Source organism: Cheilinus undulatus, linkage group 9 (assembly GCF_018320785.1).
Source record: "Cheilinus undulatus linkage group 9, ASM1832078v1, whole genome shotgun sequence".
Taxonomy (NCBI): domain Eukaryota; kingdom Metazoa; phylum Chordata; class Actinopteri; order Labriformes; family Labridae; genus Cheilinus; species Cheilinus undulatus.
The window spans coordinates 30281765-30309677 of NC_054873.1; the positions used below are offsets into that span (position 1 = coordinate 30281765).

At 38.1% G+C, this 27913-nt stretch overlaps 1 protein-coding gene across 3 annotated transcripts in view; it reads left to right on the plus strand.

The window, feature by feature from the left end:
- The window catches only part of itpr2 (inositol 1,4,5-trisphosphate receptor, type 2), a 102488-nt gene that overhangs the window by 7596 nt on the left and 66979 nt on the right, over positions 1 to 27913 (plus strand). For 2 of the 3 annotated variants that reach the window (XM_041794637.1, XM_041794635.1), the window contains exons 2-27: positions 1688 to 1758; positions 2050 to 2168; positions 2260 to 2346; positions 6658 to 6816; positions 7604 to 7702; positions 7871 to 7954; positions 8091 to 8237; positions 10682 to 10777; positions 11095 to 11139; positions 14548 to 14699; positions 16518 to 16617; positions 16716 to 16876; positions 16966 to 17107; positions 17207 to 17365; positions 18995 to 19167; positions 19551 to 19670; positions 19825 to 20007; positions 22365 to 22616; positions 22702 to 22849; positions 22962 to 23109; positions 24807 to 24994; positions 25088 to 25211; positions 25301 to 25358; positions 25475 to 25640; positions 25934 to 26122; positions 27762 to 27848. In XM_041794637.1, coding sequence (XP_041650571.1) covers positions 1688 to 1758; positions 2050 to 2168; positions 2260 to 2346; positions 6658 to 6816; positions 7604 to 7702; positions 7871 to 7954; positions 8091 to 8237; positions 10682 to 10777; positions 11095 to 11139; positions 14548 to 14699; positions 16518 to 16617; positions 16716 to 16876; positions 16966 to 17107; positions 17207 to 17365; positions 18995 to 19167; positions 19551 to 19670; positions 19825 to 20007; positions 22365 to 22616; positions 22702 to 22849; positions 22962 to 23109; positions 24807 to 24994; positions 25088 to 25211; positions 25301 to 25358; positions 25475 to 25640; positions 25934 to 26122; positions 27762 to 27848 — 3457 coding nt within the window. The remainder of the gene's footprint in view (positions 1 to 1687; positions 1759 to 2049; positions 2169 to 2259; positions 2347 to 6657; positions 6817 to 7603; positions 7703 to 7870; positions 7955 to 8090; positions 8238 to 10681; positions 10778 to 11094; positions 11140 to 14547; positions 14700 to 16517; positions 16618 to 16715; positions 16877 to 16965; positions 17108 to 17206; positions 17366 to 18994; positions 19168 to 19550; positions 19671 to 19824; positions 20008 to 22364; positions 22617 to 22701; positions 22850 to 22961; positions 23110 to 24806; positions 24995 to 25087; positions 25212 to 25300; positions 25359 to 25474; positions 25641 to 25933; positions 26123 to 27761; positions 27849 to 27913) is intronic. The other variant, XM_041794636.1, reaches the window with a different exon arrangement.

The following is a 27913-nucleotide window of genomic DNA, read 5'->3' on the forward strand; positions in this document are numbered from 1 at the left end:
GAGTGCCATCTGCTCAGTTTAGATCTTTGGCTTCGTGTGCGGCACTCAGTGTTGAGTGTAGTAAACCAAGAAGGCAACGTCAGGAGTCTGCTTTTTTGGATAAAGTATTTTATCACACAATTTCTAAGTAGCCCAGAGCAAGATATCAGGGATGCATGATGTTTGATTTTTGAAGATATGCGACAAAAAATCTGGGCCCATTTTAGCAGATACCATTATCAGTATGTACACTACCTTTTTAAAAATATTTTCTGGACATTTTATGCCTTTTTTATTTATAAAGGAGAATGGTGGATAGTCTGAAAAAGGAATGAGAGAGTGGGGGACATGTGGGAAAGAGGCATCAGGCCGGACTTAGGGCGCACCTCAACTACTAGACCATCTGCACCCCAACACACCATTTTTTAATTGTAAAGAACACTAACCTCTCCTGTGCAACATTTGATTTGTTCCTTTCATTGTGAAAACCAGACTTACAAGATTTGGTATTACTGACGTACTTTGTTTAAATAAAGACATTGAGTTAGGGAATAACTGCTTACACTGAGAATGAACTTTTTAAGCTAATATCGCTTGTGCAGATATTGTGCTGATAGTATCGGGATCCCCACATTTAGTGATGACAAAGTGGAAGTCATTTCCTTGGATAATATGCACATTATCTGTCAAATGTAGAATAAGAGTCAAACCAAACTTCATCTGCCTTTTTTAAGTGCTAAAAAACACAGTATACAGTGAGCTCTATAGTGCACAGAATAAAAGATTGAGTTGTTGTTATGCTTTATTTAAAAAAATATTGAACAAAAGGGTTAGCAGCACTGTGACAAGCATGACAAAGTGATTGAAATAATATAAAAAATAATTTTTTCCTTAATGTAAAAAAATAAAATAACTGAAGTTCTGAACTAAAACTACAGTCCTCAAACAGAGTTTAAAGTTTGAGAAATGACGATGAAAAAAATAACAGACTTCAGCAGAGGAAGGTCAATAAATTAATTTTAAACTGCTCAAACTTATTCATACACTTTGCTGACGCACAGCTGATCATAAATATCTACAAACTGTTTTAAGCTATTATATTCAGATGCTAATCATACCGATAATGTCATGCATAAGTCATGCAATCTCAAATTGGACACAGCTGATTTGCCCATATTGTAATGATAATATTAAAAGTAATCTCTATCAATCAGTTTTCACTCTGCATGCACAAAAGCTGGTGAAATGCCCGTTTTCAGGTTTTGTCTATTTTGATACAAAGCCCTTTTCCCACTCTGAGCAGATCTCTCCTCTGCCGGCTGAGAGATGTAGATCAGAGAGACATCAAATTAGATGAGCTCTATCCAAAACTGTTAAAAACTCAGAGGATAAAATGGTAAACAGAGCTGTCATTCTGTAAAAGCTGAGCAGAAAAACACACAAATTTGTTCTGCCAGCTAAGGGTTTAAACCACAGGTGACTGATCAGCGGTGAAGCAAATGCTGTTGCAAACCGTGTATTCAAATGACCAGCTTTAGTATGTGGCTCTGCATTCTTTATTTGCATTTGTTGGTGATAAAACAACTACACCACAGTTGTACAATGTAACTATTTGGTTTTAAGGTGAGTGATTTACTGGTCAGCAGAACCACAAAAGTTTAAATGAAGCTGCAGCAGCTGAGCTGATGATGTCAATCTCTTCTTGCAGGCTTGTGGACGACCGCTGTGTGGTCCAGCCCGACGCAGGAGACCTGGCCAACCCTCCCAAAAAGTTCAGAGGTGTGTAGAAATATACTAGTCTTGCTGGTTCAAGGTAACACAGAGGAACACAAACATACACACTTTTAACTGTCAAGGTTGACCAGAACGTTTGCTTTGGATGTTATGTAACAAAACATTGAGGTTTTAGAAAAACCTTACATGCTTAAGTGGCTCCACAGGCCTCTGCTATGTAAATAAGCATTTACACTAAAAATGCAGTTTCAACACATTAAAACCTTGGAGTGGTACTTAAACGCCTGACTCTCCTACTTAAGAGACTGACTCCTGTGTGCCTCTCCTCCTCTACAGACTGCCTCTTCAAGGTGTGTCCCATGAACAGATACTCGGCCCAGAAACAGTTCTGGAAGGCAAAACAAGGAAAACAAGGGAACAACAACTCACAGGGAGACCTGTTTAAAAAATTACAGGTACATCTCATTGCCAAATCCTTATCTGCATTTAGATTTTCATTATAATTGTCATCCCTAGGCTTTAATAAGACTGTGTTTTATTGCCCAGCATGCAGCAGAGCTGGAGCAGAAGCAAAATGAGACGGAGAACAAGAAGCTTCTGGGAGAAGTTGTCAAATATAGTAACGTCATCCAGGTACAGCACAACTCTTCAGCAAACACCTGTGGTGACAGATTGTCTCCAGTCCACAGATTTGGTTTTGTTTTCTTGTTTACTAAGGTTGTGTTACTGTCATCTAACCCCTGACACCTCAGGCAAACTTTGGAGAGACTCGGTGGTTGTGTTTGGTTTCACTGATTATCTTTGTTTTGATTTTGGGCTTAAAAAGAAGATGGAATACGCAACCATAAAACCTCTTTAACACCCAATTATAAACACAATTATAAAACAAACAAACAATTATAAGTACTTCTTAGGATATTGCTTGATTTCTACAAATCTTTCCAATCACTTAAGTAATGGAATAAATATAAAGAATAATTATTCTATTATGTAATAAATATTAGAAGCGGTTCAGACCTACAACAAATACAACATTAATTTAATTTGTTCAGTTTTAGAGATGCACAATATTGAATGGGCTTCAAGAATACTTCATTTTATTTTTATATATAATAAAATATAGAAAATATAGTGAATTCCATAAAATATAGTCAGGAGTAGGCATACAAGATATTGGATTTTTGCTGATATCTACCATGCTGACATTTACAAATTGATTTTAGCCATTACTGATATTGAAATCAGTATTTAGATGTATTTCCTGCCACTAAAATTCAGTCCTTAAAACACATCATTTAAAGTTGAGAATGAACAAATTAACAAATTTCAGTCCCTAAAACACACTTTAAAGTGTAAGAAATGATGAATAATGATGTTTTTTTTTTTGTTTTTTTTTTTTTGCCAAAATATCATTTTAAATATCGGTCAAAATTTTCATACTTACCAATATCATGCCCGCAATATTGTGTGTCCCCAGTCAAGAAATTTACCAGATTCTATTAAATTATCATTAATTTTATCAACCTAGGAAGAAGTTTCTGTTTCTTCACCACTGTGTCCATAAAGACATGTATACAAACATTTAAATTCACTCTGTAATAAATCTGTGTGAGACGCTGAAAGTAGGGGTACCCAGAACCTTATTAAGGAAATCAAAATGCTAAGCTTTACCAAATGAAGCTTTTGAGGTGTCAACTAGGTCATTTTTAGGAATCTGAAATGATTGCCAGTGTTTGTTCAGTACCAAAGCAACTCATCAACGGTTGCACCCACCATTCCAGCTCATTTCAAGCCCTGTCTTTGGAGATAGTAAATATTGCTAGGTGTATGTAAATCTAAACTAGCTTTTTAGGTTTATTTGTAAATGTATTAACTATAGTATTGATATCTCTTCCACACAACACTTGCTGTGACCCAGGCCAGGTCTGGCTCATGGTACTTGGCCCTCATTTGCCATTAGCTTACTAACTTGGCTACATTGAGTTAGCTAGCTATTCAGCATGTAAGTGAATTTGATGACTATGCACTCATTAATTAGCATATTCATTGTATATATTATTAATCTAGTAACTTTTAGTTGTATAATTTGCTTGGCGGTGGGGATGCCGATCAAAACCCAAATTTGTATATATCTGGTTATGCATTCTTCAGATACATGAAAATCAATAACGATTTAGCTTATCAATCCTGCTATCAAGTCTCACAGGCTCTGTGCCGTCATTATTTTAAGATACGACAGGTGTAAAAACATACATCCGTTTTTGCAAGGGGAACATAAGCTAGAGGCACACCAGCATTGTGCATCAAATCAAGCCAAAGTATGGTACCTTTAACTGTCGGCTTGAAGAAAAAAAGACTGCCTGCCACTAACATGAAATCATATCACTGGTTTCAGCTGTTAAAGGAAAATTTTCTTCTTCATCCGCTCAAATTAGTGCTGAAAGTGCTTCCAAACTTTGTAGACAGTTACCTAATAAAGTTAATCCATTGTAAAATTTCTTCCAGGAATCAGCAGAATTGAAGACAATGATTGGACTTAATGAGCTGAAAGAAAGTTAAATATGATGCATTCAAGTAACTTCAGTAAATTAGATACATTTATTCTATATTTTATTATTTGTGAAAATACCACATAAAAAAACGAATATTCAGATTTTGAAGAGACACTTAAATAGTCCCCTTTGTGAATATAGGAGATGTGTTTTATTTCAGGGATATAGAATAGATATAACAGACTGAATCATAACTTTCTAAACCAAGCTCTACTCAGTTTAAAACACTTCTGTTGTAAATTTGTTGTCATCATTTTCGCTTTCTACCAAACAATACACAATTATCGATAGCAGTATCTATGAGGACTTGGTTCAACAAGGAATGTAGATAAGGATATCAGTATCAAAAAAAATTAACGATCTCTGTCCCCACTTAGCCGTGAATATTGTTGATATGTGTGGAGTCCAGTCTGTTCATGATCTACACAAGCACTCGAGCCTGTCTGCAAACTCCAAACTCAATCATTGCTAATAACTACACAATAACCAGTAAATAATTAGTAGTTACCATGGCAAATTCACTTATAAAGGAATCTAGAAACCTAGTTAATATTTTACATCCATGTAGCAGTGTTTATTGACACAAAAAACAGGGTTTGCAATGAGCCGGTGTGGCTGTTTATCTGCCAAGGAGTGGCTTTGGTGCTAAAGAAATGCTTGTGATCATCGGAGGTTGAAAAAGTACTAGACTGTTGTACTCAAGTAAAAGTAGAAATCTATAAATCTACTAAAGTAAAAGTAAAAAGTAAATAATTTGAAATTTACTTTAAGTACTGAGTCCTGAGTGGCTACTTTTGATACCTGAGGGGGTTATACAATACAATTTAATCTTTTCTTAATGTGAAATAACAACAAGAGAATATACATCTATAACCAAACTAGAAAAGCACGAAGAGAGCACAGACCTCCGCCATTAGCCCTATCTCCCAATAGTGAAGAATCCTTTAAAAAATTCCTGGATCCGTCCCCATGTGCCCCCTACCAGGGCATTCGCTGATTACTCCCTCCCTGGTAGGGTGGAAACATAGTGAGGCAACGCATTGGCCTCGTTACGGGTGGACAGTCATGGCAGTAGCATTGCCTGCTGGTGCCAACAGATGCACTGACAGTCTCACCCATGGTCTCACCGGACAACTGGAAGTCATGGCAGAATGTGAATATTCCACTATTCCTCCCAGCATTGTGAGTATTCTCACTACAATTAGCTTTCTTTCTCTCTGTTACGCTCCAACTCGTCTCCTCGACCGGGTGTGTGTCTTTCAAACTCTATAAACTCCAAAACTTTGAATAGAAACACACCCAAAAATGCTGCTGGGATTGAAGTTACTCATGTCTGCCATCTCCTGGTGTGAAGTGGTAACAGGGCAGACCTTCACCATTAGCCCTATCTCCTAATAGTAAAGAATCCTTTAAAAAATTCCTGGATCCAGACGGTGATCCGGATCAGTCCCAAAATCTAATCAGTTCTTCCTTATGCTATTTCTGACATTTCCTGGAAATTTCATCAAAATCTGTCTATAACTTTTTGAGTTATGTTGCTAACAAACAAACTAACTAACTAACTAACCCACCCAATCACATAACCTCCTTGGCGGAGGTAATCATTTTTTTAAAGGATAGATGTAACCTAAAGTCAAATGTACAGCTGTTTTAGAATGAAATGTGGATTCATTTCCTCGATACTGACCATCATGGGCTGGGAAGATCAAACTTTTGGGTATTTTCTTGTTGGCAGAAAGCTAGAACCTCCTCGTTTGGCGTACTCAGTACTTGATTCTTTTTAAAATGTAGTGAAATACAATACTTCCCCCAAAATGTACTTTAGTGATTTTGAAAAGTACTCAAAAAAAGTACAAGTTCACAAAAAAGCTACTCAATTACAGTAATTTGAGTAATGTAATTAGTTACTTTCCACCCCTGGCAATTATTTCAGAATCCTGAAAATACTGATTAGGCTCTGGTTAATCCAGCTTTCAGCTCTCACAGATTTTTCTACAGGAATTAAAATAGAACTTTTAATGCGTTATTAGCAACCTTTATGCACACATGGATGGAGAAATTACTTTTTAATGAATTTTTTTCCCAGATACTTACAATATTATTGTACAGGAAGAGTGCTTCAGAAAGATTAAACATGACTTTATGATAGGATCATGCTGGGAAATCGTGCACAATGAGCAGAACTAAAACAGTAAAAATCACAACGGACAAACAATGGCATACAAACAGACCTGCATGACAGTTAGTATAGCTAAGGGGGAGGCATTATTAGCAGGAGGTACTTGCAAAAACTGTTAAAAATGTTATAATGATTATAAAAGTAAAGAAATTAGGCATCTTGAAGGTATGTGTGTATGGGTTTTGCATCTAAACCCATTTTATTGTGTTTCAGCTCCTGCACATTAAGAGTAATAAATACCTGACAGTGAACAAGCGTCTGCCTGCTCTGCTGGAGAAGAATGCCATGCGGGTTTCTTTGGACCCGTCTGGAAATGAGGGCTCGTGGTTCTACATCCAGCCCTTCTGGAAGCTCCGCAGTGAAGGAGATAACGTAAGTTCCCCCTAAACTTAACTCAACACTTATTTCTTTAAACAGAAACTAATGTTCAACTTCATTTTCCTCTCTCTTAATACTCTAGCAGATGTCATTTGGCGTGCGAGCTGACTTTTTCATCTTGTCAGTTCATTGTTTGTCATGTTTCAGTAACATTTCTGATTTTGTCCTTCCCCTTTGGCTGTAGCATCCTATGGTTAAAGGTATTGCTCTTGATGGTGCATGGTGTTTGTGCATTATTAGTCAGACACTATCATGTATGTTTAAAAGCATGGATGCATTGGCATTTCACTGCATGTAGACTTTAGGCTGAACTTCAGTATTATCTGTCTGCTGGTTGTGACTTTGCATCTTATGGATGCCACTGGGGCTGCTATGTTTATGAAAGTGTCTTAAGGATTGGAATAAATGTGAAAAGACATCAATCTCTAAAGAGTCATAGTGTGCTTGTTTGTGAGATACAAACTGTTTAAAGCCTCTCTAAAGTAGAATAGGTTTCAAAGCATGCATCTGACTATAATGTTAGAATAACAGGTAGTGTATTTTTCATTCAGCACAACTCTGTTGCATTCAGTGTCCCTTCTCCACTCTATGAGCAAACCTGTTGAAAGAGCAGCTCAGCCTTTCTCTGCTGTGGCACATAGCATCTTTTTGGAAATAAGGAGTGTTAACAGACTTTTTTGCATGGTCACCCTTTGCCGTTCCGTTTGATCCATTCAAACCCTGCTGAAAGTACAACATACTGTGTCTGTTGCTGTGATTTGACTCTGTTATTGGGTTCAAGGTGGTGGTTGGAGACAAGGTAGTGCTGATGCCGGTGAACGCAGGGCAGCCTCTTCATGCCAGTAACATTGAGCTGCTAGACAACCCAGGCTGCAAAGAGGTGGGAACAGCTAAAATATAGTCATTATGGTTGCATATATTTAAATTTTTTTGCTGTCATAAGCATCATTGTAGTCTCCACAACAATATTTCATCCTCTAGCTGTGGCTGAAACACAAAAACTACCAGAAAGCTAGTTTTAGATGCAACCTTTGCATGTTTTTTGCAGGTTAATGCCGTTAACTGTAACACCAGCTGGAAGGTCGCCTTGTTCATGAAGTTTAGCGACTACAGAGATGATGTGCTAAAGGGGGTGAGACACTTTATCAAACACAGAGCTATTTCTTGGCACACTTTCTGCACAACTGCATGTATATTGCACCCTCTTGGAGCTAACAGCATGCAGTTGTCATGCAGCAGTCTCATGTTGTGTTTATGCCCTCTATCAGGGAGATGTAGTGAGACTGTTTCACGCTGAGCAGGAGAAGTTTCTGACCTGCGACGAGTACAAAAAGCAGCAGCACGTCTTTCTGAGGACCACGCTGCGGCAGTCTGCCACCTCTGCCACCAGCTCCAAGGCCCTCTGGGAGATCGAGGTAAACACACAAAGCAACGAAGTTTATATTTCTATAAGGGGATCATAATATTCAGACTTACACTATTTTGTTTTATTTTGGCTGTTTCTGGATGGTGATACCTCTGTATTTTATCACTGCTTAGTAGAAACCAAATATTGATAGATTTAGCATAATGTGCTGGTGTTGCTGCCTTAGTGCAATTTACTGATAAAGCAAGATTAAAATATACTGTGTATTTAGTTACATTTAACCAATGTAGTCATTAAAATTAAGATTGTAGTTTAGCCATTTAGTAAACTTTGCCCTGGTTACTTAAAATAGTCATAATTTTGTACACCTAAGGCCTTCAGTTTATAGTTTTGTCCTAAAAGAAATAAACACTTCTCCAACATTAGTCCAAATTTTAGCCTGTGATCATCACAGCTCTGTAATATCAGCCAGTCTGCCTCTCTAACCTTTAGTTCTTTGTCTATTGTACTGTATGTTCCTCTTATCAGGAAGCACTAAATTGAAGTTCCTGTTCACCCTCGGCTGTTTTGGCCAGAACACACTCATGTTGCCCTATCAGCTGTTGACATGTTGTGCCAGTGAGACAAAAAAACATTCCTGCTGTACTTGGCACATGAGATCACTCCTTCAGACTCAGACTGCAGTCATAAACTAAACTGACGTCAGTGCAGCAAGAACTGAAAATGAAACCACACACGACCATTTAATTTAGTTTAAGAGTTACTGTTACTTTGGGATTACTGCTGATTAACTAGAGCTCATCTGCGTGCTAAATACAACTTCGCTGAAGCTGTTAGCTTCCATGTAATACCAATGCAGATATAAACCAGAATCTACTGTTACCATTGCTTTTTTAAATATATTAAGGACCAGTTCAGTTTGTTTCACACATCTGTCTGGAAAACCTTGCATAGACGGCGTTTGGGAGAGGGCAAAGGCTTTGAAAAAACCCGGGGTGTGATTGGATGAACGTTCTGTCTGTCACATCTTTATGGGCCAGTCAGAGCAACAAAACACGTGACGTAGCCGCTAACGAACTGTGCCTGTGCCCCTACCGTTTTTGAAAAGAAAATAACTCAGTGCCGTTCTTTGTTCTTCTTTTAACGAAGAAATGTCGTCAAGTTCTGAGAAAACTTACGCTTAAGCAGCGTCCACGCTAATGTCTTCCACCATAATTGCACTGGCCTCTCGTTGCTGCTTGCTTACGTCACGACTCCGCTGCGCCCGAAAGTACTGCCCCTTGACGCTGATTGGTCCTGTCACTTCCTGCCCAAACAGTTCGGATGGGAGCTTTGCAAGATGGATTTGCCAGTAAGAAAAACTTAAATGGGCGAATCCATCTGCTTTGCAAGGTTATTCAGGATTATGGTGTCTGCTAAACTAGATTACAATACATATTTTATAATAAAACAGACTTATTAATCACTCTTCATTTGACAGGCTGTTTTACCTACATGCAAGGCTGCCCAGAAGGGATGATAAAGGGGAGAACTTTCTAAGGCCCATCCACATGAGGTTCAGCAAAAACATGTACCACTGAAAATAAAGCTATAACAACTATAAGATTCTGTTTTTTACCTAAATAATAACAATTGTTATGAAAGCCACCAAAAAGACCTTTTATTTATTGTTGCTTTCCTACAATACAACTGGTTTTAATCCATAATAATAAAAAAATGCAAACTTTACCACTAAGCCGTGATAAGCACAAACATCAGGATGCCAGAAAAGAGAAAAGGAGAAATAAAGCAACTTTTTTTAAATATTTAAAAATCTTTTTACATATTATAAACATACTTTATTGCTCTAAAAAGGTGCAAATGTTAGCCAAGAGGGTAGCACCACTGCTGTTTATCTGACAAGCATGCTGCACATTGATTGAAGGTATCATATCATAGGAGGGCCTATTCACTGGACTTTATACATGCATGGTTTCAGTTATCTGCTTTTGGAAAAAAAGATCTCATGGGTATTTGATGTGAAATGCATGATTAACTTACAGGCGTGAAAAACAACTGCATGCAGGATTTTGTGAGTAACGTGTGTCCTGTGATTGTTTTGTTTTTTTTAAAGCATTTTTTTCTGATTTTCTTTGATTACACTTGTTGTTTGATACTCAAATTGTTGTTGTTGACATTAAGTCCTTGCTGCAGAAGTGGCAGAATGACTGTTAACTCTGATGTTGACCATGCTGCACTTATGTATGTTTTGTGACTTGGAAGGCCATTGTGCACATCAGAAAATAGGGCACCCTCGAAAACCACTATATTATTCTAGCATTGGTATCAGCAGATACTCATGTTGAACTGTTACACTGGCGCATCACTTCCAGAAACTTCTACACCCACCACCTAAACATAAGACAGACTTGCACTTGAACACAAAGTTTTAGATCAGAATTACATAAGTGCTTACAGGAGTTTAATGCTCTTTATTTTGTGTCTTCATGTCAGGTCGTGCACTATGACCCCTGCAGAGGAGGAGCTGGCCAGTGGAACAGCCTCTTCCGCTTCAAACACCTTGCAACGGGGAATTACCTCGCAGCTGAGGTACATTTTACTATTTTAACCTTTGTCATACTTTAAGAATGCTTCTGTTTTTAAACGTTTAACTTTTGTGCCTTCAATTTTATCATGCCTGTAAAAAAATTTGTCTGGACTACTTTTCTTTTCATTGTGAGAGGAAGCAGATTTGTGGAGGAGTTTGAGGTGATGTGCTGTAGGTGGCAGTGTTCCCACTAATATGGCCAATATCGACTGTCTTTTGCTGATGAGTAGTTTGGATTTGGGTGACAGAGATGATAATGATATTTTTATCATCAGTGCTTTCTTGATTTGAGTTCACTGACTGCCGTGTTATTCTGCAGGTGAACCCTGAATTCAAAGACAACAGTGTGGAGCCCAAAGGAGAGGTGAGTCAGCTCAACAAGCACATTTTAATTCAGAATCAGATAAAAACACAACCTCAGATGGCTGTAACTCACAGGTATTTCCTCCTTTTGGAAATTCTAATGATTAAAGTCATCAGCAGTAAAACAAATATGAGTCAGAATGCTCTGTACTGAAACAACGGGGTGAGAACGGAGTGATTCAGTGGAAAGAAAGATTATCTCAGCAGTTAAATATCATCAGTCTAACTTTGAGCCTTTCTCCGTCTCCTCAGTCTCTGGTTATGCAACACCACCGCTTCTCTCGCTCTCACAAAGTTGTGTGTACACACACAAACTCTGAATCTATATCGAGACATTTCTTTCAGCTCCGAGCTACCTTGCACATTTGTATTCTGGCGATGGAGAAGAACACGAACACAAACTCTCTCAGCCTCACACTTTCTCATGCACATGCTGAATTTCAGACACACAGGGGGCTCCTTACATAACGTCTGGGTGTGGGGGTGCCCTGCGAGAGGGGATGGAGGGGAGGCAGACGTGCTGTCTGCTCCGCTCCGCTCGCCTGTGCTAAGCTGGTGGGGTGAGTCACCAGCAGAGGAGGGGGGGCGTGGAGTGGGAAGATGGAGAAGCTGAGGCATGGAAGGAGCTCTTGGGAGCTTCCCATTGACATGCAGAAAACAGTGGGAGAAATTAACCCTTGGCATTATCTGCTGCATCTGCATCAGCTCAGACTGTACCAGCGTACTTACTGCAGTGTCTCACACAGATGAGTCATGGCTCTCTAGCTGTATTTCTGTGTAATTTGATACCTTATTAGTGGAAGAAGCTGTGGCAGTTTAGTTTGGTTCACATCCGTCTGTGCTCAGTTATAGATTTTATCAACAGTGGGGCTCATTTATTGGTATTTACATGATTGGTTGCAGACATATGACACAAAACATGTCTTAGCTCAGCTCTTTGGTAACTTTTTAGCCTAATACTTCATATAATTTTGTTATTGAATAAATTATGATTATTGTTTACATTACAGAAACATGTTTATGATGCTGACTGGAAAGTATGGCTGCAGTTTTACATCTCTTGTTCTACGTGCTGACCTGCTTTAAGTGCTACAATATCTATCATTTATTCAATAAGAGGAAAGAAAATCCATCTGTATTACTGTCATAATCCAAAGTGATATATGAAATATTTGCTGGGTAGAGTCTGATCAATAGTTGTTTTTTTGTCTTTCAATAGTAAGGGTCTACTTGTAACCAACTTTAAGGTTTCATATTTCCAAAATTAATCCATAAATCATTTAGCATATGCAACCAGTGATACTTTTTCAATTGCTCTTAACACAAACATCTAATCACACATGGTCCAAACCAAGCGTCAGAATGGGGAAGAAAGGGGATGTGAGGGAAGTGCCATGGTTGGTGGTCTGGGATGCTTTCAAGTTGTTTACTATGAATCCCTACCCTACTATTAAATGCTGCAGCAGAAATCAAGACTCACTGGACCAGGCCAGAGGTGGAAAAGTACACATTTGTAATCAAGCAAAAGTACACTACTCTGTTTAAGATTTACTAAAATGAAAAGTAAAAGCCTGGTCTATAAATTTCCCCAAGTAGATGTTTTAAAAAGTGTTTAATTTAAAGTTTACTTTAAATACTGAGTACTGAATAGCTACTTATGAGTTGTACTGTAAAGTATATTGCCTTATTGGCAAGAACAACAAGATAATAGATCTCCAACCAGACCAATCAGGTAAAGTCACACCTCTATAACAAATTAAAACACACAGCAAAACTTACAGTGTTAATTACATTCATAAAGATTTAAATTAAACACTTTAAAAGTGTTTATATTTGTCCACACTACATATAATTAAAGTCCTAAATATTTTACAATGTGACAGCTGCAGTGACTCTTGAAAATCAGTGGTAATGTGGGTCTCCAACCTCAGAGCAAGGGAATACATACTCATAAAGAATACACTCTATGCATCTCTTAGGAGCACCTAAAGTCACAAATGGGAACTCTAAGTCAGTGGATAACTTTACACATGGTGCAAAGAACCTCATCAGGGATCAATGTACAAAAGACAACATGCACCCACAACTAAACACTCTACCCAAGGGCATGATGGGGAACTCTGTCCACACGTCCACAGATTTGAGATGGGAATGAGAAGAGCCTAGATCACAGAACAATGGTGGATCAACACTGTCAAATAACTCCAACAATGAAGACCATTTCACTCAGAGTGGAGTTAAAGTTACACGTTGGGAGTAAAAATCAACTCTGAAATCTTTAACCCTGAGATAATTTGAGCAAATGTAATCACTTTTTTCAATCTTCTACTGTCCAATATTGGTGAGCCTGTTTTAGCTAACAGGAGTGTGTGCTGTTCTGCTGCTATAGACCATCTGCTTCTGGGTTCATTATGGTGTGCGTTTAGAGATGCTCTTCAGCATACCTTGGTCATAATGAGTGGTTCATGGAGGACTGTTGCCTTTTTTATCACTTTGAACCATAGACATGTATGACAGCCATCAACAAAGCATTTTCAGGTAGGGAACCGCCGCTCTGCATATTTTCTCTTTTTCCAGACCATTCTCTGAAAACTCACGAGAAATACTCAGATCAGCCTGTCTAACATGTTTAAAGACACTTATATCCCCTTTCTTTCACATTCTGATGCTTGGTTTGAACTTCAGCAGGTTTTCTTTGCCATGTCTACATGTCTATATGCATAGGTTGCTGCCTTGTAATTGGCTGATTAGCTATTTACGTCACTGAGCAGTTTAACAAGTATGCCTAATAAAGTGATAATAAGAATATTTAATCTTGGAAAGTAGTGACAAATCCCAAAAGAAATTATTGGGACGATGATTACCTTTTAAGAGAAGCAAAACCATTACATTGAACTTTAATTGTTTAAAGATTTTCCTGTAATCAAAAGAGTAGTTGAATGATCTCCTTTGTGTTTAATCAACATTTAGAGTATTTTGTGAGTAATAAATAATAATACGCAATTTGATTGATTATTTCAGGCTTTTTTTTCCAGGCAGATGATATTACTCATGTTACAATTTTACATGAATGATGCAACACAATAACTTAATGAGAACTTTAAATCAGAATAATCAAAGCAATAGTTTTTGCAGCTGTCTTCTGTTCAAAGCTGAGTTCATAATCTTGTAGCAGGGTAAACATGCTGGTGTAGCTCAGTTCTGCATGCATCTCGAATATGGACTGAACCTACCAAGAGATATCCAACTGCTTAAAGGCAGACTTTATGAATAAGATTCTCTGTGTGAGTGTTAAAAGTGATAAAAGGCTTAAAAGTTAGAGATTTCTAAGCTGCCAGACTGCTGACATTAATTTCTACTTTGTTTGCATGTTTGTGTGTTTCCTGCTGTCTGCATGTGTGCTCTGCAGAACGAAACGGATATTGTGTTCTCCAAGAAGAAGCATCAGGCGGCAGAGAAGATTGCTTTTACTCTAGTTTCTGTTCCCCATGGGAATGATATCGCCTCTCTGTTTGAGCTGGATGCCACCACTCTGCAGCGGGCTGACTGTCTGGTGCCCAGGTCAGTCACTCACAGGGGGATATGGTTACAAAAACAAGTTAGTTGTGCTGTATCCTCAGGGGCATTTTTTACAAGAGTGCAGAGCAGAGCAGAGCAGCTTTTGTCAAAAAATCTACCATTAGGGTGAGATAACATCACTTATGTTAAAGCTGAACCATCTGCTTTTGTGAGTTGTGGTCAGCTTAGTGTCATTCTTGTTGTAGTAACACAACAGCCTGTGAAAGCCTACTCTAACATTTTGAGGAGGGTCATTCCTAAAATACTTGGAACAGCATTTGAAACAGTGAAATCTTAATCAGTTGCCAAAATATGCATGCGGTATATTAGCTTTGTAACAGTGACAAGGCAGCCACATTATCTGCTCTGTGGGGCTGCATTTAAACTCAGTTACACACAAGATAAATGCTAACATTAGCATGCTAATATGTTCATGACAGTACGAACCAGTTGATGTTTAGCTGGCTATATGGTTACTATGGTAATATGGGTTTAGTGTGCAAGCAAACCAGTATTTGCTGCTTTTCACTTAACACAAATAACAGTTGAGTTTTGTTGTTTTTTTGCCTTTAACCACAGTTAAGGATAACCACAATTACTGCATTGTTCTGTATCTATTTGTACATTTGATGCTGAGGGGGACATTAGTATCAGAAGCAAGTGCGACACCCGTAATTTTCTCATTTATTATGACAAAGAACTGAAATGGTAATTTCAGGAATCCCAAAGATTTTTAGCTTTATATGTCTGAGTAGAATGACTGTCCAAAATTTCACATTAGTAGATCCAAATACACCCAAGACATATCAGTCTGGAATAATCTAAATGTAGACATTACCATTCATAAAGCTACACTGTTAGCATTGCTAAAATTCAAGATCCTAGATTTGATGTGTGGGAACTGACTGCCCAAGATAGATCCTTTCTTGGTTTAGTTACAGCAGAAAGCATAAAATCAACATACAGTGTGTATAAACAGTATTCACCCCTTGGATGTTTTACTCTTTTATTGATTTTATAAATCAATTATGGTCAAAATTATTTGGCTTTTTTGCCAAAAAATACAAAAAAACAGTTTAACGTCAAAGTGAAAACAGATTTCTACAAAATTAAATAAAAAATTGCAATGTAAAAAAAGTGACTGCATAAATATTCAACCCCCGTCAAATTAGTATTTAGTAGTTCTCTTGCAGACTGAATAAGATGTCTTTCAGGACTTTCCTATATTTTGCTTTATTCATTTTATCCTCTATGTTTACAAGCCGTCCAGGGCTGGCTGCCCAGAAGCATCCCCACAGCATGATGCTGCCAACACTGTGCTTCACAGTGGGGATGGTATGTATGCAGGGATGTCCAGTGTTTGGTGTCTGCCCAACATCCTTCAACAGTTCAGTGCCTTGGAAATTATTTTGTATCCATCACCTGACTTTTGCGTTTCAATAACCTTTTCTCTAAGGTACTCGGAGTGTTCTTTGTCTTCATGGTGTAATAGTAGCCAGGAATACTGATTAACCAGTGACTGGACTTTCCAGAAACAGGTGTCTTTGTACTATGATCACTGGAGAAATATTCGTTGCTCTCAGGTCATCCCCATTTCACAAATTGTGAGACTACTAGCACCAGTTGGCTGGACCTCTGTTGAATTAAATCAGCCGCTTTGACATTAAAGAGGTTATTTGTTTTTTGTTTTTCAAAAAAAGCCAAATTATATTGACCATGATTGGTTTATAAAATCAGTTAAAGGGTAAAACATCCAAGGATGTGAATACTTTAAAAACTGCTTTCAAAGTTTAGTGTGTAACTCTTGTCATCCTTATTCAGAAATTCCTACGTAAGACTGAGGCACCTCTGCACAAACACCTGGGTCACAAGCACCAACGTCCCAATCGATGCAGAGGAGGAGCGTCCAGTCATGCTAAAGGTTTGTACACATAAGCTCTTAAAGCATTGCGTGGCAATTAATAAACTAATACATGTATATGATTGTAATTTGAATACTACTCTTGGCTGTCACAACAGATAGGCACCTGTCCCACTAAAGAGGATAAGGAGGCGTTTGCCATCGTTTCCGTTCCTCTGTCGGAGGTCAGAGACTTGGACTTTGCTAATGATGCCAGCAAAGTCCTAGAATCAACTGTGAGGAAGCTGCAGTATGGAAACATCGCTCAGAATGAGAGGAGGTAGAGACAGCCTGACAGCACATATGACATAAGATGGTGCAGTTAAAGTTTTCGTATGGTAAGAATATGCCTTTATACATAAATTCCAGGTTTGTAACAAAGCTCCTGGAGGACCTAGTCTTCTTTGTTTGTGTGGTACCAAACAATGGCCAGGATGTGCTGTCTGTGGCCACCTCTACACCAAACAGAGAGAGGCAGAAACTCATGAGGGAGCAGAACATACTCGCCCAGGTCAGCAGAAGTCTGGCATATTTTACAGTAACTATAGATTGGCCATAAAATGATGGTTTATCTTCAGTTCATCCCTCATAATCATTTCTGTTCCCGCAGATCTTTGGCATCCTGAAGGCTCCTTTCACTGATCAGGGTGATGGTCCGATGCTAAAGTTGGAGGATTTGGGAGACCAGCGCTATGCTCACTTCAAGTACATGTTGAGACTTTGCTACAGGGTGTTACGGCACTCCCAGCAGGACTATCGCAAAAACCAGGCATGCTTTTTTATTCCACTTAATAAAAAATGATCATTGAATTGCTAACAGTTGCATTTCCATCGTCATTACAGAGGAATAAGGGTGACTTAAGAAAGGAGAGATGGCTTGTTTTCATCAGTGCACTATAGATTCTGTCAGACTATCTGGAAAAATCCATCCGTGGACTGCTTCTGCCATAATGAAGACTCTGATTATAACAGCTAAGTGTTTAATCAATAGATCGAAACTAATGGGTGCTGTTTTCAGAAACAAACATTTTTTACATTTACAGTGCTGTGCAGAACATTTAGGCATAAAAATGAGGCTGAAGTAAGGCGAAGATGAAGCGAGTAAGCCGCCTGAGGGCATCATCAGTTAAAAAATATAATCCAGTTTATTTTAGGCTTTGTAATTAATTAATCCTATATGTTGAAAATTTAAGAAAGATTGCAGTACTGGTCTAATCAATAATAGTAACAAACCAATCTGAAAAGACATGTTTCTGAATGGCATCAAAACTTTTTACTAACTTAAGTAACAGAGGAAGTGGAGACGGAGACAGAGAGCAGATTGTCCACATACTAATCAATCAAAGATGGTGTTTATGTGTACAAAATGGATTTTATCCATGACATTATAAAAATTAAGAGCACTGAGAATTTTCACGTGTTCCAATAGAAGTTACAAAGCTACCTTAGCCAGTTGTGTGATTGCATCAGAGTGTGATTAATCAGCATACATTTTTTAACTGCAATTTCACCCCTGTGATTAATTGATCAAAATTAATTGAAAACTTTTACAGTACTAATTTAAAACATCATTGTCCAGTTTGACTAGTGACTGGTGCTAGCTTTCAGCTGGCTGTTAACAACATTTTGTCTTGTGCATGTTAATGTTTCTTTTAGCATGCCATTTGTGTAATTTGATTTAAAGAAGATTTAAGATTGCTATATTGAAGTTAGCTTGGTAGCTAGCCATTTAACTAAACTTTGACTTACTTTTGCAGCATACCTGGTTGTTCCTTACTTTTGGCTTACAGTGTGGTTTTGTTTTAAGCTCAAGATTAAAGTTGACTTAAGTAAAATTAGCGATGTGAACACTTCTGTTGTTTGCTGTCATTCGGTTATTTAATGATTGGAAAGTAAATTAAATTGACTGACCTTTTACAGAAGATATTAAGTAGCTCTATAATGCAGAAGAAAACGCACAAATGTAAACACTGAAATAAACGATGACACTGTTGTACTCATGCAGAGAACTGAGCCATCAATGTTATCAGCAAAGCTGTGATTTTTCTAATTTAAATCAGATTGTTATGTGATCAGCACCTCAAGGCGTTAATTATCAGTAATTGATAATTAGTCTGCAGATTTAAATCAATCAGTCCAACTTGTTTAGGAAAATATTAACTGAGCAGACCTTTAGTGACCACAAAAGCTGATAGTGGAGATCAGTTCATGAATGCAAACCGAAGCGTCTTCTCTAAAACTATGATGTTCACCAAGCTCTGTCAAAATGGTTCAACAACAAGTAGATGCCGTGATTTTGCATATTTTTATGATTATGTTTTATTTAGATGTTTCCTTTCAACTTCACTGCTGCTTGCATTAAATGTGTTCATCACTGTTTTTAATGTTTTTAATGTAGGAATATATAGCCAAGAAGTTCTCAATCATGCAGTCTCAGATTGGGTATGAGATCCTGGCTGAAGACACAATCACTGCACTGCTCCACAACAACCGCAAGCTGCTGGAGAAACACATCACAGCCAGAGAGATTGAAACCTTTGTCAGCCTTCTGAGGCGAAACAGAGAGCCCAGGTTAGACTTGAAACATCCTAATATTGGCTCACCTGAAGGAACAAATCATAGTTTAAAATAATAAATAAATGAATAAAAATACCTGACAATATGCATTAAGGTTACTGGACATTCATGAAGCATTTCTTAGAAGTATCAAATTTTGCAACACAGGTAATAGCACACTCATATAAGCACAATATAATGCAGAAAAATATGATTAAAAAATGCAGACAACAGCACAGAACAAGCAAACACAGATGGAGACAGTTAAGGGTGCTATACAGTCAGTAAGGATTAACAAACATCTCCCATGAATAGGGACAGCCCATGAATAAATGTGTTGAATCCATTGTGCATAGCATGTACTGAATGTGGGGATTCACATCTGGTGTACTTTGCAGATTCTTGGACTATCTCTCTGATCTCTGTGTGTCCAACAAGACTGCCATCCCCGTCACACAGGAGCTTATCTGTAAATTTATGCTGAACCCAACCAACGCAGACATCCTCATCCAGACTAAGTGAGTCACACCCTGTGGATCTATATTTAAACATTCAAGCCATGCTTGTCATTTTTCAGCCATTCATTTAAAGCGTGTTCTGACAGAACTCTCCCTACGTGTCTGATGTGAATATTTCCAGCTGGTAACTGCTTTCTGTAATCCCCCTCCCCAGGCTGATCCCCAACAATGAGACGACCCTGGAGTCCTCTCTGCTGCAGGAGGAGGTGGAGGAGGAGGAGGTTTGGCTCTACTGGATAGACAGCCACAAGGAGCCTCATGGCAAATCCATACGGCATCTGGCCCAGGATGCAAAGGGCAATCACAAGATGGATGTAGACATCATAACCTACTACAGGTGATCCTGTGATCTTAGTTTAAGCCACCTCTACACATTCTTTGTAGGGATGCTCTATTCCAACAATTCCCTTCCTGATACAACTCAACAGTTTAATTTTGGAAGTAAAAATTCATTTCTGTTTTATACATAGTACATCTGATTATTAGCCATAATGTCATAACCATCAAAAACAGACATCTTAGGAGCTACCTGAGTGCGTAACAACACATAATGTAGAAGATACAAGTTTGTGTGATCAAACTTTTAAAGTTAAGTAAAACATGATTTATTTGCACTGTCTTGTGCCAAAAACCTACATACAATCTTTGAGTGACACAGTGATGTCTCTGAATAGTGGAAATTTTGCCATGAAAATTTTTACTGTGCCAGCTCACTCAGCTGTTTACTGTTGATGACAACAAAGCATGCTGCTGTATAAAAAACAGTGTATAAACACAAACTACAATTTATGACATTATTAAAAACAATATGTACTCTACAATTAAGATATAGACAGAAAGTATTTGTAGGATTTGAAAGCTTGAAAAGCTATTATTAGTAATAAATTAGGGGAATTACAATGGATTGTGGGATGTGTTGTCTCTTCACGCTTCTACAAAGCCTTTAACGTTTTTCTCTGTTTAAGTGCCCTTTTTACGCCAAATCAAACCTTTATTAGTCACATATATTCAGGTTGCTGGTTGGCTTGGTTCCCAGATTAAAATGTTTATATAAGGATGTTGTGAAATGTCAGTGGAGAATTTAAATGGAGAACTTAAATCCCACAAACAGAGCTCCCCAAAAGTGGGTAATTCTGACACCAAACCTTGAGTTTTGGCAGCCTCCTTTGAGGACTGTAGCTTTAAAGCTTCTCTACAAGTGCAATATAATTGCTAGGCTGTCCAGTGCCCCGGATATCTTTAAAATGTTTTTAACATGAAACATAATATATTTTGCATTTTCCAATTATCTATTAAATAAAACAAAGGAACTGGAATGTGAAAAACGCTCATTGCTAACTTTTTGCTAGCTTGTTTGGTGTAAGGTGACCAGATTTCTGAAGTAAAAACTGGGGATGTTTTCTGTTCAGCTGAGTAAAACCACTAAATATTGTCATGATGGCATACTAATTAGGGAGACTTAAAGTTTCATGTATTTTGACAAACGTTTTGCAGGATGCATAAAATACAGGCCTTATTCTAGGGATTGTATTATGTTAACAATTGATCAATGATAGAAATAGTAAAACTAAAGAGTCAATAATCAAATAAAATGTGTTATTAACGTAACTCTGCTGCATAGCTGTTCATCTGTAACTTTTCCACTTTTCCTCTTCTCATGTTAGTTCACTAAATTTCTGTAATTTTTCTTCTCCCCAAAAATTCTGGATCCTGGAATTTTTATTTTACTTTATTTTTTCATTAGAATATTTTCCTTCAAAGAGCCACCATGGTGCTGTGTCAAGTTATTTTTACTGAAAAACAAATTTCCTGCTTTTGCAGGTTCCCACTAAAAACATTCAGCTGACAAAACACAAGTTGACTTTTATTTTAAAGGAACATTAGAGTACTTAACGGGAAATGCCTGAGTTTAGCATTAGAGCTTATAGTCCTCAATGGTTTTTTTGTGCCCTCAACTTCGCCTGGCAGGCAGCGGCTGCTTGGAAGGCACATTCAGCCCCCCCAACTGCCTTCCAAGTCATGAGAAGTCATGAGATTAACTCCTCATCCAATCACCGGTCACCATCGTTTTAGGGGAGCGAGCTTGCTGCTTTTAGGCAGAAGTTTGTTAATACTAGCGACCGTAAGTCAAATCTGAATAATGTCATAGATTTAAAAAAACTGGCACATATTTTTGTAACAGCAGATCAGCTTAAAATCTGTCAGAGGCAAGTTTTAATAAGAAAGTAGTGTAACAAGAAGAACCTTTTAGGGGGGAAATCAGGTTAATTTCTGGGTACGGCACAGGCTGGGAGAGGTCTCTTGAAATGGGGATGTCTGTCACCCTAGTTTAGTGTGAAACTCTCGCCTAGCACCACCTGCTAATGTTCCCTATGCTACCTAAATTACCCAAATTCAGTTTTTCTTAGCTTTTCTTGAAAATTATATGAAACTTTGTCCACTATGTATTCTTTTCTTGTTAAATTTACTGGAAATAAAACAACAGACTGTGACACTAGACTGAGGCTGAGCTTTTGCTGGCTTGTTTGGCATCAAGCACTCTCTGCTAGTACTGCACTAAACTGTTCTCATGGTAATATTCCTGAAATCAGTGGACTCCTTTCTTTTCTAAAACAGTTTATTGTTACGCTGCTGTTCTGAGAACAGAACATTTCTTCAAATTTTTCTCTCCCCTGTCCTTCACCTCTCCTGTAGGTATCAACTCAACCTGTTTGCCAAAATGTGTCTGGACCGTCAGTATCTCGCTATCAACCAGATCTCCTGTCAGCTCCCTGTTGATCTGATCCTGCGCTGCATGTTTGACGACTGCCTGCCCTACAACCTCAGGGCATCCTTCTGCCGCCTCATGCTGCATATGCATGTCGACCGGGACCCTCAGGAGGCAGTGGTGCCTGTTCGCTACGCCCGCCTCTGGACTGAGATCCCCTCTAAGATTACTATCCATGAGTGAGCACCCATCTGTGCCATTTTGTCACAATGTTTAATTTTTCTTGTCAAAAAGTCCAGATATTAAGTGGTTTTTTTTTTGCAGGTTTGAGTACGAGTCCACTGACACCTCAAGAGATGAGATGAAGAGGAAGTTTGCTCCCACCATGGAGTTTGTGGAGGAATATCTCAGAGATGTGGTCAGCCAGCCTTTTCCTTTTGGGGATAAAGACAAAAATGAGCTCACACTAGAGGTGAAATAACACTCTCATTATACAAATGCTTTTAAAACACACCTAAAGGAATTTCTTCATCTATTCTTCCACATTTGTTTTTCATTATGTGCTCATTTCCCTCCCGTCTTAGGTGGTGAATCTGGCTCGCAACCTGGTTTACTTTGGCTTCTATAGTTTTAGTGAGCTGCTGCGCCTCACGCGCACCCTGCTGGCCATTCTGGATATTGTCCAGCATCCGCTTACCTTCATGAACAAGCTCAATAAGAGCCCAGAGGCTGGTCAGTGCTTTTCAGGAATATTGTGCAATATGTTTTTTTTATGTTCATCCACAATGTATTCTTTATGTGGAGCTTTAAACAGCAGATTAAAAGTTTTAAGCTTGTGAAAACTTTCATTTTGTTAAGTAGGTAAAGTGATGAAACAGGGAGCTGGCAGACAAGAAAATGGGTGACAAAAAACAAAGATATAATAAAATAATGCATGTTTCTGGTTGAAATTTTTGGCAAAATTCTTTGATCTATCAGAGTGAAGAGCAGACAAGGACTGTCCCTCTTTTGCTTGATTGGGAATATGGTCAATGGAGTTCATAAGATCATAAAGAACCAAGAATGTGCATTAAAGTATTGAGAATTAGAATAAGATTGGCAATTAAAGAAGGCATGCAAAGTCAGAAATGAATCTGTGTAATCATATGTGGGTTTTTTTGGGGGGGGTATTTTGGAATAGATCAAAAAGCAATAGGCTTCATTAGTTTGTTGTATTATATTAATCTTATCTTGTTTTTTTTATATCTTAAATCATGAAGCAACCCTAAGTATAAAGTTGGTCCATCATCCTCACTGAAAATGTTGGACTTATACCTTGCAGCTTTTCATTCGTATCTGATTTTAGGTTTCCACTCACATCATTGTGTCTTGTCTCAGAAAATTGGTCTGCCTCCTAATACAACAGAAAGATGAAACATTTTATATTTTTATTTGTAAGGCCAATCTACATGAACTGACTTATAAGTTGTGCTCCTGAGTGGCTATAAAAAATGTTAGCTGTTGTAACCTTTGGCCTCAAGGATTGGTCATGAATGAAATCTCTCAAACTCATTCTTACTTTGGTTAAAGAGCTTTTAATGTGTTTCTCCATCCTTGTGGTCTGAGCTACAGGGTCTCCTTAGACAACTGATTCCCAAAGTGGGGTAGGGATCCCTGGGGGTTTGTGAGACACTAAGGAAGGGTCATGGGATGCTTTCCAAAGAAACCAAAAAAATTCAAATGATTTAAAGTGGTGCATTTTATCCATTATTGTGAAAAAATATATGAGGATGAGTCCAATTAAAATACAAGTATAGTTGGTAAGTAAAATGTGTGCATAAATGTAAATAATGTTTACAAAAACTCCTTAAAATGTAGATTTGTACATAATACTTTGTGCATCTGTGTATGCTTCCTCCAGGGATGATGGGTATCACCAGTCTCTAGCGCTGTTCGTCAGTTTGGAACCCCTGCCTTAGACCACCCTAATGTATTAGTTTAAGATTTTAAAACCAAAATTAAAAATTGCTGTTGGAAAGTGTAGATTTGTTGAATGAGTTAGTCTTTGTTTTATGGTCTGTCGTGTATTTGTTTTAAACTTGTAGTGCTCCTATCTTAGTCAGACCCCCATGTAAACGAGACTTTTATATTTAGATAGGAATACACCTGTTACATAGAATACTAAAATGACAGTGAACAGTTCACAGGAAGATTTAAATTGGACTCTTTAGACAATAAATTAAATATTTCAAATAAGTGTAAAATGTACATAGAATCAATGCAGTTTTAATAGACCTTATATTTTAATGTCTGATTTGATATTTTCTGCTGGAAACATTATGTCCCTTCAATGCGATGTCCTTGGGGAATGATTAATATTTAATAAAGTACATGAACTAAAACATTAATGACTGGCTTGCACAAGATAAGTATGTACTTTTCCTCTTTAGGCAACAATGTCCTCCGTACAATCCATGGAGTTGGGGAAATGATGACTCAGATGGTGATGAGTCGAGGTGTCCCTCACAGCCTCCCTGACACCCCTCCCTCCCTGCGCTACGGGAAAGGACATTTCCTGCCGGACAATGAGGATGTGATGGTGATGGACACCAAGCTCAAGATCATCGAGATCCTGCAAGTTAGTACCCCCTGCTGGATATATTATCAGTGTATCCTGATTAGTTTAGTTTTATCAGGTGTTTGATTCTGCATTTGTGTGTCTCCTTTTTAGTTCATCCTGAGTGTGAGGCTGGATTATAGGATTACGTACCTGTTGTCCATTTATAAGAAAGAGTTTGGGGAGAAGAGCATAACAGAAAGCACTGCCTCTGTAGCTGACCTGCTCCCTTTTATTCGTGAGACTTTATTTCAAAAGCTTGTTCAGTTATTTTTCATTGCCCACCACCATGCTTTTTCAATCTAATGTCAACTCTTTTGTCTTCAGCTTCTGAACCTGACATTGATGAGATTGCTACCAAGGCAGAGAGCATGTTTGCAGGAAGGTAAATCACAGGGAAATTGATCAATTTGTCATCCATTTGGAGAATATTACAACCTCTCATAAATTTCTAAGCTTTTTGTGCTTCTTGATTGACTTTGTGCATATGTGTGATTTCAGCTCTGAGTTGAGTGCAGTGGAGCTGGATGATGAGGGTGGCAGGACATTTTTGAGGGTTCTGATCCATCTCATCATGCAAGATTACCCCCCGCTGGTGTCTGGCTCGCTGCAGCTCATCTTCAAGCACTTTAGCCAGAGAGCAGAGGTGCTGCAGGCCTTCAAGCAGGTAGACACACAACAGTGACACTCCAATATTTGATACTATGTGAGCTCACAAAGCATGGCATTAAGCACTTCTTGAGTTAAGTGAGTTTTGTCAGTTTGGATTTGGAGGGTCCTCCAAACAGCAGATGTTTTAAGCAATCTACGTAAGAGCTTTGCAAACTCCTATTTTAACAGTAAGCTGACTTTCAAGAGATACCCACTCAGCAGAGATGTGCTTCTAGACACATTTATTCCTATAATATCATTCAGTCGGGTTATTCTCATCCAGTGTATGTATTTTTGCGTGTTTCCCAGGTCCAGCTGCTAGTGTCAGAACAGGACGTAGAGAACTACAAGCAGATCAAAACAGACCTGGACCAGCTGCGTCTGACTGTGGAGAAGTCTGAGCTGTGGGTGGAGAAGAGTGGAGTCTACAGCAGTGAAGACCTCGGGGTCAGACAGGGCAAGGAGCAGAACATCGAGGTGGTGTATCATCATTTCATGGTACACCACATCTAAAAGAAGATTTCACAACACAGTTTTTAGATAGACTTTTATTTTTCCACCGGAACTTACTACATACATCCTAAACTTCCCATTAGTCATTCAACTGGGCTGTAAATAGCTTCTTTGTTGTTATTGTTCACTACAGCTGATGGAAGGATGTCTTTTGGCTCTCTGCAGAGAGATAATGAATCATAATGTGTGGCAGAACAGGAACCAAATGTAAATATGTTTATATCACTCAGTCCTGTAACATGTTTTGTGTTCCTTTTTACATCAATATTGTAACAATAATGCAATGAGGAAGATGATAGGAATCAGTACAATGGCCTTTTCCCATCCCACTGTGACGAATGCTGCTAATGATGCTAATTACAGACTACATATATAAGGGTTGTTCAAGATGAAAGCTCTTAGTTTGAACACTTAAGCAGAGGTGGAACAAGTACACAACTGTTGTACCCAAGTAAAAGTACAGCTACTCTGGTTAAAATATACTCAAGTCAAAGTAAAAGTACTGGCCTATAAATCTACTCAAGTAAAAAGTATTTCATTTTAAGTTTCCTTTAAGTACTGAGTATTCAGTGACCACTGAGTTGTACAGTAAAATATAATCTTTCCTTATTGGCAAGAACAACAAAAGAATTGATCTCCAACCAGATTGTTCCGGTAACAGCAAAACTTACTGATAAGTTAATGCATATATAGTTAGATTTAGCACTTAAAAGTGTCTATATTGGTCCACACTACATATTGTTAAGCTACACTTTTGAAAAGGTTAAATATTTTCCAATACAACAATCTGAAACTGTTGAAAATCTGTGGTAAGGCAGGTCTCCTCTGGCAAGAAAAAAGCAGAGAGTAGAATACTGGGTGTCCTGTAGGAAGACCTAGAGTAGAGCTGTAACTCAGTGGATAACTTCACTTATGGTGCACATGTGTCTCACATCAAAAACAACAACAATCCACCAGAAACCTGACCAAAAAGAAACATAGAAGCACATATAGATACTTCTAAAATATATTTAAACACTCTGCGCAAGGGCATGGGGGAAAACTCTGCCCACACGTACACAAGATTTGAAATTGCAGTGGGTCGAACTTAGACCAATATACTCTATACAGAATTGAACTAAAACTGGTAGCTCAACACAGTCAAATAACTCTGACACTGAAGACCATTTCACTTAAAATGGAGTTAAAATTACACTTTGGGAGTTAAAATCTCCTCTCCTGAAATGTTTTTTTTTTTTTTTTTTAACACTGAGATATCAACACTCCAGTTTTGCTGTGCATAGCAGCCTTTTTGTGATGAGGAATCATTCTCTTGTTATACTACTGTGTGGTCAACAGAGGTGGAGAAGGTACAAGAGTAATGCACTCAAGTAAAAACAGTTACTATGGTTAAAACTTAAGTGGAAGTAAAAGTAATGATTTCCAAATGTACTCTAAAAGCTACAAGTTATCTTAAAACTACCCAATTACAGTAATCTGAGTAAATGTAATAGTTGCTTTTCCCATTCACATAAGAATAAGTAAGATATGTTTAACATACTGTAAAACATATCATTGTAATCAACATGAACAAATGAATATAGCCTCTAAAGCCTTGATTTCTTCCTCATATGCATCTTTTCAGGAGGTTGTCCTTAGCCCTGTGCAGGATGGTGATATTAAACCTCAAATTGACTGTAACAAAGCAAACAACTACAACATCGTCAAAGAGGTGAGCTTCCTGCTTTTTTCCAGTCTTTTCTTTTTGACCTGTTATGTGTCTATAAAAATGATTTG